Below are 13,387 nucleotides of genomic sequence, written 5' to 3' on the forward strand. Positions count from 1 at the left end.
TTTCTAAATATTATCTTAAAAGAGTACTCGTGAGCAAAGTTGTCTGAAAACAAGGCATTTGTTGCCATAGTAAGATGTAACAACTTTTCATACTCATCTTCATTACTATTTCTTGGTTTCATTGGTCTCATATAAGCAGAGCTGTGATTTTAGCACTGAGAAAGGCAAACTGGCATTTGAGATTTTAAAATTATGGTTGTACCAACACACACTAGAAACACATGACAGGCATTTTCCTGGAATATTCAGAATAGCAGCAGACAACATGCCTCTGTAGCTGGCAGCAATGCTGTTTTTCTCTTAGTTTGGACCAAAAGAATTCAAGCACTTCATGTTCTCAATTCCAAATCAACATTTCTCTTTCCAGCTCAAATTTTAAAAGCTAGGAATAGTCAATTTTCAAACTCCCCCTAAAAATGAATCCTGGTTACAATCCTGAAGTACAACTTAAGAAATTACCTGCCAACTGTTTTCTGTTGACACTCCTCTCTGGACACGGATTATGTATTCCTAATAAAAGGAAAAAGTCATTAGAAATTAGAACTAATAGAGCTGAAGAAAGTTGTTAGGCACTTCTTCAAACATGACAACTAATATTCAAATGCAGAAAATTCAGATCCAGCACCTGGGGAAGGTCAGAGCTGGGTTTGCTCAGACCCATCCCTAACAGTTGTTCCACTCTGCTTTCCCAGCACAGAAGACAGGCAGAGTTCCAGGAGCTTGCACACCTGTGGAGCACTTGAGTAGTTTAATTTAATTACAGAAAAAGCCAGCAAAGCATACTCAGCACACATCTCTACACACAACAGCTGAAGAAACCTCTCTCTCCTCACCTCCAATATCTAACAAGTACCCCTAGGAATTATTGCCACCACCATAACAAAGCAAAATACCAGTAAATACCCACAGCTGCACAGCCTCTCATTATTTTTGTACTAGGAAGGTTATCACAAAAGCTTTGGAATGCGCTTGAGTAACTAGAACATATCTGTTTCTCGTGATGTTAATTCTTCATTTATAATGCATACTTAATATTAAATATTTATATATTACCTATGCAGATATATCTAAATCTTAGTGAGCCACTTCTGAATTTTAAGAATTATTCTCCCACCACAATTACATTCATAAATCACAGTGATTTTCAGTCTCTTTATTTCAAGTTTCACTATACCTTTTGTAGACTAATACCTGGTCAAAAATACCTGGTCAATATAGCAGCATCATTATTTGAGATTTATCCAGCTATCTCAAAAATAGATAAGAAGTATTTCCTACACCTACTCAGACATACTTCAAAAAGTACCCTACTTACCCCTACTCTGTTTCAGTTTGAAAACACTTCTGATATTTCAAATATCATAAACAAGGCAAGTCCTCTTTCTAGAAAAGGAAATCCTATAGACCCATAGGATCCTAGAGATAGATAGAATCCCATAATATACAGATAGTAGAATATAGATTATATTACATATATAGATTAGAATATAGATATATAGAGTCCTACAGGAGTCTATAATCTCCATTTTAGATATTTAATTAGTAAGAAAATAAAATTAATCTGGGCAAAGCATAGTAATAGGTACTTCTTTGCCATTAGTACACATAAAACTCCACAAATGCAGCTCTTTCTATCTGTGTAATGAAGTCTTACTATTAATTAATAATAAAATGAATCCATTAATCCCATGGCCACATAATTTACTTTGAAAAACATGAAAATGGAGAGCCAAAAAGTACAGTGCTGCCTGAGAAAAAGAAATTTCCAACAGTGAGGAGAGCTGCAGAATATCCAAAAGCCAGATGAGGGGGAAGTAGGCACACCAGAAGCTATGCTTTTACACTTCATTCCAATTGTACCACTCTGATGTTGTAGGAAAAGCCACATCCCCAGTGCTCTGTAGGCACATTCACCACCCCTGTCACACTAGGCCAGGGTGGCAGGACCTGCCCTGGGGCTCAGAGTGCCACCAACCCCCCCAGGGACAAGCTACCAAACATGGCTTATGTGAAATGCTGAATAACTTTTTGATTTCAAAGGCCACCAAAATTTTGCTGAACTGGTTGAACATCAATAGAAGTCTAACACAAACAAAAAGGACTGATCTGAGCATTACCTAAAGGCTTTTTTCTGCTATTAAAATTAATGCTGCATCCCAAATTATCATGAATAAACAATAACAAAACAACAAATAAAAATATATATTTCCAGCACCTTGTGTTTAATACCAAATTTGTCCATTCTGTAACAATAACTCTATCTGACACATACCTGCATACCAAGTAGATAATTCAATTAAGTGAGGGTTTAATTCATGAGGTATTATAAATTCGGCTGCACAGTTCAAAATTCCCTACATGCAGTTATAAGTAATTCCTTTCAGATACTGGGAAGTGTCTTCTGGTTTTGGAATTTGCCTTCTGACGCTCACAGAACTAATTCCCCTCTTTCAAATGAAATTACACTAAAAGCTGTTACACTGAAAAACAATGTAAATATACCACTGGATGCAAAAACAGTGTAAATATACCACTGCATGCAAAAAAAAAGTAAGGCGTATCAGAGAACCCCTCCACAGACCTAAATTCTCATTTAACATCTACAAAGTAAGTAGTGTAAATCAAGAATTATGACTGTTCCAGACAAGGGGCAAAGGCAACCATTACCAGCTGGCATTACCTTGTATATTCAACCTTATCTTATCCAAATTTTATTTACTGAAATTTCCTTCCAAAACCCAGTGCTGCTGAGGCAAAAATGGTATTCTATTTTCTAAAATTCACTTAAAATATCCTTCATTATCAGAGCTGTCAAATATTTGTAGCAAGTTGGAACTACTTAGCCTTGAGAAGAAATAAAACTACTAAGTATGAAAACCAGAGTGATTTAAAACACTTTTTGTCCTAGCAGCTTAGCTGGAAATGACAGAAATCCAAGAAGTCACAAACCAAGACACATAACTGTTAAATTAGAATTAAAGTGTCTATTTTCAGAAAGTTAGCCTGACATTGTCCCTCAGTATTCTTTCCTCCTACCCATTTGAAATCATAATTATGGTATCTTCCTGCAAAACAAGAAGCCCAAATCCTCATAAATAGTAACACAAATCCACAGATCTGATAACATTCAATCAGTGTGATTATCTTTGGAAACTGTGTGACAGAAATCAATTAACGGGACACCTGGAAACCCATATTCACCACGAACATGGTTTTTCCTGTTTTGTGACCATTGCTGCATTTTGGGAAGATGCTACTCCACACACAGACAAAAAATTGCAGCAACTGCTTATTCGTCAAGTCTCAAAGGAACATCGGCTGTTTCTCTGAAAAACCACGCCAGTGATGATTCACCACGTGCAGTCATTCATCTTTTCTAGGATTTTGAAAGAAGTGCAGTTATTGCTCAATCCCTTGTAGCACTTGCTCCTTATCCAGTGACTGTAATTTTCTACTGTGCCCCAAGAAAATGCTCCAGGACAGGCAGAACACAAATTCATTAAACAACCATCAAAGCATCTTATTGCACACAACCACACTGGTCAACATGGCTCTTCTGGAGAGCCTTGTGATAAACAATTCAGGACTCAGAGCTCTTTCTCACAGTAAGATTATATTTTTTAAAAAAAAACATATTTGGGCCACAACTATTTTCCCCACGCTTACTTGAGCATTTTCCCATCCAATCCATATCTGCTTTTGTGGCCTAATGCACTAATCAAGTCCCTTTTTTATGTCACAGGGTTTGCAACTGGAAAGCGAAGGGCAAACACTCTCCAGGTGTGGCCATTAGTTCTGTCTGTATGGAAAAGCTGAGTCCCCACCACATGCTCTCCATCAGCACTGACCATAATGAATTATTGTCCAACTCAGCACCACCCTGTCAATACAACTAAAGAAAAAGCCTAAATGGTCCTCTGAGTTGGTTGAGGGGCTTTCTCCCCAAAGCTGGTTATGAGATTGAAAGTCAAAGAACAGCAATAGTAGAAAAACCAGGGTAAGAAATACAATCCCATTCCCAGTATCTGCCATGGCTGTACATAATCAGCAGAGCAGAGTATGCTGAGTTCTAGTGAGAAGTTGATACTTCCTATCGCCTCGGTGTGGCAACAAGCTTGTCGTGGGATTATAATTAGCACCACTGATAAATGCTTCCCATAGGAGCAGAGAAGAGCTTTCAACTCAAGTCGAAATGCACAAAAGCCTTTATTACTCTGCCAAACTCTGTTTTAGTTAGGGAAAAAAAACAAACCCTGAATTACAACAATCTTCTTCTGAGACAGCCTGATAGTTGGACTGAGACTGTGCCCATAGGAAATAAATGAAAGCATAAGGAAAACAGAGGCACACTCAAGGATCATTTCTGTTTAGCAGCATCATCTAACGTAGGAAAACGGGGTGGAAATTCCTTCAGAAAAAGCTAGTAATTACCAAAGTTCACTCCTGCAAACAATTTTAGGCATCAACAACCAGGCTCAGGGAGGTCCATGTTAGCTACACTCATGCAGAAATTCCCATGGCATCTTTCACTCCTACATGAATAGCTCAGAATTTTTCCTATGACTCAGTTTACCAAATAACTTCAAAGGAGTCCTAACAGCTGCTGGTTGGGAAAGAAAGGTCTCAGCTTGCAGAAGAGAGACAACCTCCCACTCTGCTTTGCCCACGGGCAGCAAGGTCACCGTCAGCAGGAGCCTCCAACAAGACAGGCCACAAAACCATTCCTAAAACAACCTCCCTGGGTCCCTCCACACAGGTAAGGTTTGTGTATCTGCTGCTCTTCCTATCAGTGCTGCCAAGCCACTTCATGGCACAACCTTGATATTCCTAGAGCAGCTCAAAATACATTTTTAAAGATGCCAAGGAAAGCAATTTTGCCTATGGGATCATTTCCTGACTGCTCCAATTAGTCAAAAAAAGCTGAAACGGGTGCTGGGAGGAGGAGGTCGGGAGCAGGGAAAGATGTATGACCCCAGATGCACACTGCCATTTCCTAAAATCTTCTTCCTAGTACTACAGAGCTCTGGATAGAGTTTCTGAAAAAGAGCATTTTCCAAATAACCACATGGATCAGTGACAACCACACTGCATTTCTCCAATCCTTTGCCAGTAACAGTTTCACACTCACTGCGTGGGAGTAATGCTATCCTGAACTTACCCATTTTCACGCAGAGACAACATTTAGGTGGTTGTTTTTTGGTTTCTTTCCTGAAATTCACCAAGATTAGTCTCTGGTGTTCCAGCAGTTATTAAAACACTATCATCAGCAACTCAGAGCTGCTCAGCAAAATTTTGTTAACATTCCTGGGTGAAAATTGCACAGCAAAGCACTCCAAATGTTTAACAATTGCTCTTTATCACCATCCCTAGTTTTTGAAACAGGAAGCAAACAGGAAAGAAGGCTTTTGCAGAGATAAAATAGCAGGAAAAAAAGTGGTGAGTTAAGAGATTCTTATAATAAAATGTGGAGACTCAACAATATTGGGTAATACATTCTGTTTCCCCAAGCAAATAGTCTCTACATTTCCAGCTCAGGGTAGCCAGTCTTTTTTTGCCACAGATTTCTGGTTTACATCTGTTTAATCCAATAGGCTTGAAAAGCCAACCATTATAAAGATCCAGGTCACCTTCAGGTCACATCAACTAAAAGTTTGAAAGGGCTTTATTTTATAAGCATTAAAGAGAGCAAAGCCTAATTAAGCATGAATACAATCCCTGCTTAAGTAGGCTGGATTGGAACAATTTCTAGTAAGAAGCTCTTTTAAATGTTTATTTAGAAAATCTCCCATGTAAAAAGTAGCAACAACATCGGGAGAGCTGCTCAGGCTCAGAGGCCTCTCTGTTACAGGGCACAGGATTTATTTGCTATTGCACAACCTGCCATGAAGCCCATCCGAGGTAGCAGCAGCAGCAGTGGTTGCTGTTTCCCTGCTTCCCAAACAATGCAGGTGTGCGTGTGTCTGTGCTGCACCATTCACACACTGCATCCCTCCTGGAGTAATGAGTCAGCCATTCAATAAGTGAAAGCTATGAAGTAGGACAACTGCAGGGAGAAAATAGGACACACATTTACATGAAATGAAACTCAGGGAACACGAAAAGCTCTGGGGATGAGAAATCACAGGTTTTCAGTGCTCTGCAGCACCGTGACTTTCACCAGAAAGGCAAATTACTCACTATTTTTCAGGAAATACTCAGTAGCCAACAAAAATATTCTGATTAGGGTTTACTAAAGTACAATATGGAAACTAATATTTTAACTACAATTTTCACAGGACCTACAAATGCAGTACTAATTTAGTAAGATCACCAGCAGAAACAGTAAGTTTGGAATATTTAAAATTAGGTGCAATGAAAGAGCCATCTTTTGTGAGCTCAGGATAGCGAGGTGAGAGGTAATCAAGCTTACTGACTAAGTCCAGTGGAGGAACTGCATTTCTGAAACCTCAAACAAGTGAAGTACGACAGTTCCCTGTGTAAAGCCATGTCTAAAAGTAATTTCATGTTTGTTTTTGTCCAAAGTGAATGCAGCCCTGAAAAGACTGAATTTCTTGCAAAGCAGATGTGCAAAATCTTTTACAAGCGTTTAAACTAAACCCTACAGTCCTAGAAATATGTGGCGCCATTTTTCTATTTGGAACAATTTAGGAAAAATATAAATGCTTTTTCAATGTTTTTCTAATCTAAAAGCTGTAAATGTCAACATTCATCATTGCTTAAGGAAAAACTGAAAACTCTGAAAGATTGTTAAGAGAGGGATTTATTTCAGCTGTTCATTTCCAAATGTCTTTAAGACAACAATGTCCTGTATCAAAGCCGGCTGTTTTACTACTTCAATTTCAAAATATGAAACACATGAGAAAGGAACCAAGTCAGAAAAGAATTAAGAAATGTTCAGAAGAACATGTACAACTCACCAGTAGTTTTACTGCTGAAAAGACTTGCAGGTACAGATGTGCAGCTCTTAACAAGGAAAATTTCTAGATTATCATGGAAGAAAATAGCATCCTATTTCATGGCTTAGAAAGAAGCCACTATTAAACAGTGAACACACAGATGAAATATTGCAATATGAGGCAAGTTTAACAGCCAAAATTTATTAAAGCTTTATTGCTGAAATTGCCTCTTGTCAGAACACAACATTTGGCATCAAGATGAGACACTTCAAATGGCCTAGTATATTGGATGTAATCCTGCTCCTATTGAGGCCAAAGAATGCAATAGCAACAAAACTTCATTTTCTGCTAAAGGGTTGGTACACAGACCTACAAAGAGACTGACTCATGGCTATGGAAAAGTGCCCAACACACCCCTGGAAGCTACACAGTTATTCCCTCTCTGACACAGTGCTAGTGATTGAAGCATTAATAAAGAGACAAAATGAAGCTGACTGGGCTTGCTCTTGTAATTTCAAATCTATTAGGTGAGATGTCATTGGAATGCACCTGCAATATGTACTTTTTTAGATTTCAAAATCCAAAAAAGGAATCCATAAACATTACACCATAGAACTAATTGTATTTAAGTGCATATTCCAACAAAACTCAGACTGCTTGTAACACACCTAACCAGGGAAACAACTTTTGCAAACACAGAATTTTCCTCTTCCAATTATGACTGGAAATAAATACACAGAAAGAAAACCTCAGTGAAGAATTTCTTTGTTAGAATGCAAAAACATGGAGATTATGTTCCAGCTCAGATGTACTAAGTGCAGTAAGAACTTCTGAGCTCTTCTGACTTGAACGAAGCATGCTGAGCCCGTGAGCCTATCAGATAATTTTGCAGTTGGCTCCCTAACAATCTAAAAAACCCATTTATGGGGAGTTGACATACTCTTACTAAGCAAAAAGTGCAAATCCTCAAAAGTAGCTCAATCCCTTCTTAGGTTTCTGGAGAATTCAGGTAAGAACATAGTTTCAGCTTTTGTTTTCAGTTTTGGTTTTTTTCAGTTTCACCTTCAGCCTCAGGAAACAGAAACTCAGCCTCTGCCAAGTACAGCCCTTGATTCAATGCTATGAAGTTTACACTTACCCAGTTTGTTGTACTAAATTTAAATTAACAGAAATTGCTTAGAACAATACACAAGCAAACTATTCATTAGACACAAGCTTTGGTCTTCTGTGTGATATTTCACCATGTCTACAGAGCTTTTCCTGAAATTCTTCAGCTTTTCCTTAGCTGTTTTTTCAGAAGACTGGCTATTTTCAGCACCAACAGAAGGTTTACATAATTACTAGTTCAGTTGCCATATTAAAGTTGCACCTAAACTCAGCCTAAGCCATCTTCATACGAGTGCTTTTAGAAGTTATGATCTACAGGGAAAAAAATACAAATCCAATTTTAAAACAACTCTTGCAACACTAACCAACATTATAAAATCTTAATATATACTGATGACAAAAGAATAGAAAATTTTTTCATGGCTGCCTTTGTTTTAGCACAGGCCTAGTTCTCCAAAGATTAGTTTGGGATAAAGGATTTTATAGTTTTGCCTCTTTTGAAGATACCTCTTTGAGGTGGAATGAGGAGCAAAACTAAAAACCATTCAATTAATAACAATCTGCTTTCTTCTAACCATATTTTCACAAACTAAAATATAGTCTTCAGGCCCCACAAAAACACTTCAACCCTTATTTCTTAGAAGGGCTTCATTTACACACTTCTTCAGAGACAAGGATTTATTTCTCTGGCTTATTTTGAATCAGGAAAGTTCAAATGAGGGACAGCATCACCCACCAATAAACAAACTATTCAGACACCAGGGACATAAGATGAAGTATCCGAAATGACAGAATAGTCCACTTACATCAAATAAGAAACCAAGTCTCTGTTAATGGCTTCCTGTATTTTGTTATCCCACTCTGGCTCTATATAAACCATCTGTGCTACACACACTTCAAGCCATCTTTTAGCTATCAACAGGGTTTCTGCAATAAAACAAACAATTACTAATAGATGTATCTTAGAGATAGATTTTAAATCGAAAGGCACAGTGCTCCAGCATTCTGTTATTAAGAAAAGATCAGAACTAAACAGTAGAGAATTCTTCTGCACACCCATTAGTAATAGAATACAGACATGAAAGATGCAGGGGGGCAACATTTGCTATCAAATTCCCCCAGACAAGATGACACAAGAAAAGAGTCTGGATTGAAAAAGTTTTTCCAAGTGATCATTCTAAAAGAATTTTGTGACTTTTTCTTTTCTAACCAGAATCACACAAACCAAAGGAAAGAACACAAAACACTACTGTCATTTGCACTAACAAAAAAGCATAATAAGGAAACAAGTTGCCAATTAAACTTAATCTGGTCTACTAACTGGAGGTATTAGGGGTTATACAACTTCAAACACAGGACTTGGCATGCCCATCCTTCAGCTATTGAAATAGGTAAAAATCATCACATTTGCCAAGAAACAAACCCCTTTAGTCTTTACTTATAATAAGAGGAGTTGCAACAACTGAGAGCCACAGCCTGTTAGATTCACAAGACCTTCTAGATAATTTCTCATAGGTAACTTCTGTTCAGAGAAATACTGGATCAGTAAATGTGAGTTCCTCAGACAGAAAATAAACCACTTCTTAGGTGTGAATTATTTATATGAAGAGTATTTAATAAGACCATCTGTAAATTAGTTGTATACCCCATGGTGAACCTACAGTTATTGTCATTCAGGTTAAGATGCAAGGAACCAGGAAGCGACCCACAATGAAGGGATCAGAGCTGTGTAAGGGACCTCAGGAAACCCCCTCTGCACTTAAAGCAAGCCTCCCACTGGAGTACCTGCTGCTGAGCTACCTCTGGCCTCCTCTCCAGCATCCCTGCCCTCGGCTCAAGCACGAATCAGAAACGACAGCCACTTCTCTGATTCACACCACTGCTTGGTCATACCATAATGAAACCCGGCTTTTAAAGTGGAAAATAACTGCAAACAGGACATTACAGAAACTGAATTTTTATGCATGCTCAAAGACAGTTCCTATGGAAGCACTGTGCATGTGTCCTGGGCATCCCAAAAGAATTAACCTGTGACACCCAAGCCGCGGCAGGGCTTGTTCTGCCGAGTGCCACCGCTGCCCACGGAGAGGAGCGGAGCTGGGGCTGCGGGGTCTCTGCAGCTTCGCAGCCTCCGCTCGGCCACACGGCAGGACCCGGAGGCAAACGCAGCCCATTCACGTGGAACTTCATCACAGCCACTGAAAGGCGGCAGCCAGAGCCCATCTCCGCTCCAAAGGCTGCAGCACCCCGAGGAAAGCAGGAATTACAGTAACTCACAGGGCCTCGCTGGCAGCGGACGCGAGACAGCGCGAACCCCGCAGCGGCCGCCCCCGCAGCCGCCGGCGGTCCCTGCCGGGGGTGCTGCCGGCTGCCCCGGGAACCCCGCGGACACAGAGAGGCGAAGGAGCCGAACGACCCCCGGCTCCAGGCGGCGGCGGCACCGCCGCACCCCACCGAGGGGCTCCGGGGCGCTGCAGCCCGCGCTGCCAGGTCGCGGCCCCGCTGCCTCCCTCACCGCTTCCCCTCGCCCCCAGCCCACCCCGCAGTGCCCCGGCGCACCCCCCGCCACCCCCGGCCCCGCTGCCGCGGCTCAGCTCAGGCGCCCGCCCAGCCCCACTCCCGCCGTGCCCCGGCCGGCCCCGCGGACTCCCCGCACCCCCCGGCGCCCCCGTTACCGGCTCCCTCCATTCCCTCCCCCGCCCCGGCCGCTCCCGCCTGCCCCCGCGGCCCGGCCTGCCCCGCTCACCGTGTGCGAATGCAGGCTCTGGCTCGCCTCGATCTGCGCTGTCAGCGGCACCGTGTCGTCCAGCAGAACCTTGCCGGCCGGCGGCTTCTCCATGAAGGCCATCGCGGAGCCGAGAGCGGAGAACCGGCGCCGCCAACCCCCTTCCCGGGGCAGCTCCCGGCGCGGCCGCCGCTGTCAACACGGCAGCGCCGCCGCGGGGCCTCAGCGCCGCCGCCGCCACCGCCCGCCGCCAGGGGGCGCCGCCGCCGCCGCTCCGCGCGGGTTCCGCCCCGGAGCGCGGGACAGGAGGGACGGGGATAGGAGAGATGGGACAGGGAGGGATGGGACAGGAGGGATGGGACAGGAGGGATGGGACAGGAGAGATGGGACAGGAGGGATGGGACAGGGAGGGATGGGACAGGAGAGATGGGACAGGAGGGATGGGACAGGAGAGATGGGGACAGGAGGGATGGGGACAGGAGGGATGGGACAGGAGGGATGGGACAGGAGGGATGGGACAGGAGGGATGGGACAGGAGGGATGGGGACAGGGAGGGATGGGGACAGGAAGGATGGGACAGGAGAGATGGGACAGGAGGGATGGGACAGGAGGGATGGGGACAGGAGGGATGGGGACAGGAGGGATGGGGACAGGAGGAATGGGGACAGGAGAGATGGGAGAGGAGAGATGGGGACAGGAGGGATGGGACAGGAGAGATGGGGACAGGAGGGATGGGGACAGGAGGGATGGGACAGGGAGGGATGGGACAGGAGGGATGGGACAGGAGAGATGGGACAGGAGGGATGGGACAGGGAGGGATGGGGACAGGAGGGATGGGACAGGAGGGATGGGACAGGAGAGATGGGACAGGAGAGATGGGACAGGGAGGGATGGGGACAGTGAGGGATGGGGACAGGAGGGATGGGACAGGGAGGGATGGGGACAGGAGGGATGGGACAGGAGAGATGGGGACAGGAGGGATGGGACAGGAGGGATGGACAGGAGGAATGGGGACAGTGAGGGATGGGGACAGGAGGGATGGGACAGGAGGAATGGGGACAGTGAGGGATGGGGGCAGGAGGGATGGGACAGGGAGGGATGGGGACAGGAGGGATGGGACAGGAGGGATGGGGACAGGAGGGATGGGACAGGAGGGATGGGACAGGGAGGGATGGGACAGGGAGGGATGGGGACAGGAGGGATGGGACAGGAGGGATGGGGACAGGAGGAATGGGGACAGTGAGGGATGGGGGACATGGCTGGGATGGACAGGGATGGATGGGGACAGTGAGGGATGGGGACTGGGGGGATGGGGGACGCGGCCGAGATGGGGGCAGGAGGGATGGGGACAGGGAAGGATGGCGACAGGAGGGATGGGGACACAGCTGGGATGGACAGGGAGGGATGGGGGACACGGCCAGGATGGGGACAGGGAGAGATGGGAACAGGGAGGGATGGGGGACATGGCTGGGATGGGGGACACGGCCGGGATGGGGGACACGGCTGGGATGGGGACACAGCTGGGATGGGGGATATGGCCAGGACGGGGGACAGGAAGAGGCTCGTCTGCGTGGGCAATACCGGGGAAAGGGGATGGAGGGGTGGCCTGAGTGCAGGCGAGTGGCTCCGCTGCCGTCTCCTGTGCCCGCTGCTCTCGGTGACACTGACAGTGGCAGCAGCAGCTGCAGCCCCGAGCATCAGCCCCAGACACTGCTGGTCCTCCCAGGCAGACCGGGAAAACTGTAAGGGCTGGTGCACTTGCTGCTCTTTACCTTGTTAGGTGTTTTGTGTTAATAAAATCATCAAAATATCCCATATATTTTACTCAAATTCAGAATTTAGGGTTTGGAGTTGATATTTTGTGGGGTTTTGGTTTGGTTGTTTTTCAAAATACAGATTTAAAGTTGTTAACAATTGAGTTCCTCAACGTGACTTTGCAGCAGGGTAAGAAACTTTCTATTTGAATACTACTTAGTGCTTGAGAACCTACAAGTTGGACACCTGTCTGCATTTCCTCTTTTTACACCATACAAAGGAAATACTCTCATTTAGGATGTTGTAAGACTGCAGAGCTGCAGTCTGTCATACACCTGGAGCAGGTGTCATGAACAACCTTATCTCTCTGTCCTGCAGCTCCACCATGAGAGGAAAATGGGCTGTGTTGCTGTGGTTCAGCAGCCAGGCTGGAACAGCAACCCCAACTCCCCAAAATAATATTCCTGCAGTGACCCAGGAGGTCAGGCACAGATCTGATTCATTTTGTTAACAGGCCTTACCAAGGCCTCTTCCCACCTGGAGAGGCAGGTGAACAAGGAGCAGCGTAAGGAGGGGGCCTGCTTTAAGTGCTTTGTCCAGCAAAAGCCAGTGCCAGGCAGTGACCCAAGGCAGAAGGAAGTAAAACAGCTCCTACAGACAGGAGATAACGAAATTCTTCCTAACTACTGCTCCCAGGTTGCAGACAACCCAAACTCCAAGCTTTGGAAAGAGAAGGCATGGAGTCAAACACCTGAAACATTACCCCTCCCTCTGCTCCAGTGTGACTAACACCTGGGGTTGGAGTGTAGCACATTCAGGCAGTACAGCTGTTTTACCAGTAGCTTTCATCATAGGTTGAGGAGAAACTCTCTTTTCACAGCAGACAACTTCTGAGGTTATCTGC

General features: G+C 44.4%; 1 protein-coding gene across 4 annotated transcripts in view; it reads right to left on the reverse strand.

Annotated features, from left to right (window-relative positions):
• Nucleotides 1-11,053, reverse strand: part of PXK (PX domain containing serine/threonine kinase like) — a 35,337-nt gene extending 24,284 nt beyond the window's left edge. For 2 of the 4 annotated variants that reach the window (XM_063411620.1, XM_063411619.1), the window contains exons 1-2: nt 10,750-11,052; nt 460-510 (exon numbers count right to left, since the gene is read on the reverse strand). In XM_063411620.1, the coding sequence (XP_063267690.1) occupies nt 460-510; nt 10,750-10,851 (153 nt within the window). In that variant the 5' untranslated portion in view covers nt 10,852-11,052. Of the gene's footprint in view, nt 1-459; nt 511-10,749 lie in introns of all 4 variants that reach the window. The other 2 variants (XM_063411623.1, XM_063411621.1) reach the window with 1 other exon arrangement.
• Between the last annotated feature and the right edge of the window lie 2,334 nt (nt 11,054-13,387).

This window comes from Prinia subflava, chromosome 14, assembly GCF_021018805.1.
Source record: "Prinia subflava isolate CZ2003 ecotype Zambia chromosome 14, Cam_Psub_1.2, whole genome shotgun sequence".
Classification (NCBI taxonomy): domain Eukaryota; kingdom Metazoa; phylum Chordata; class Aves; order Passeriformes; family Cisticolidae; genus Prinia; species Prinia subflava.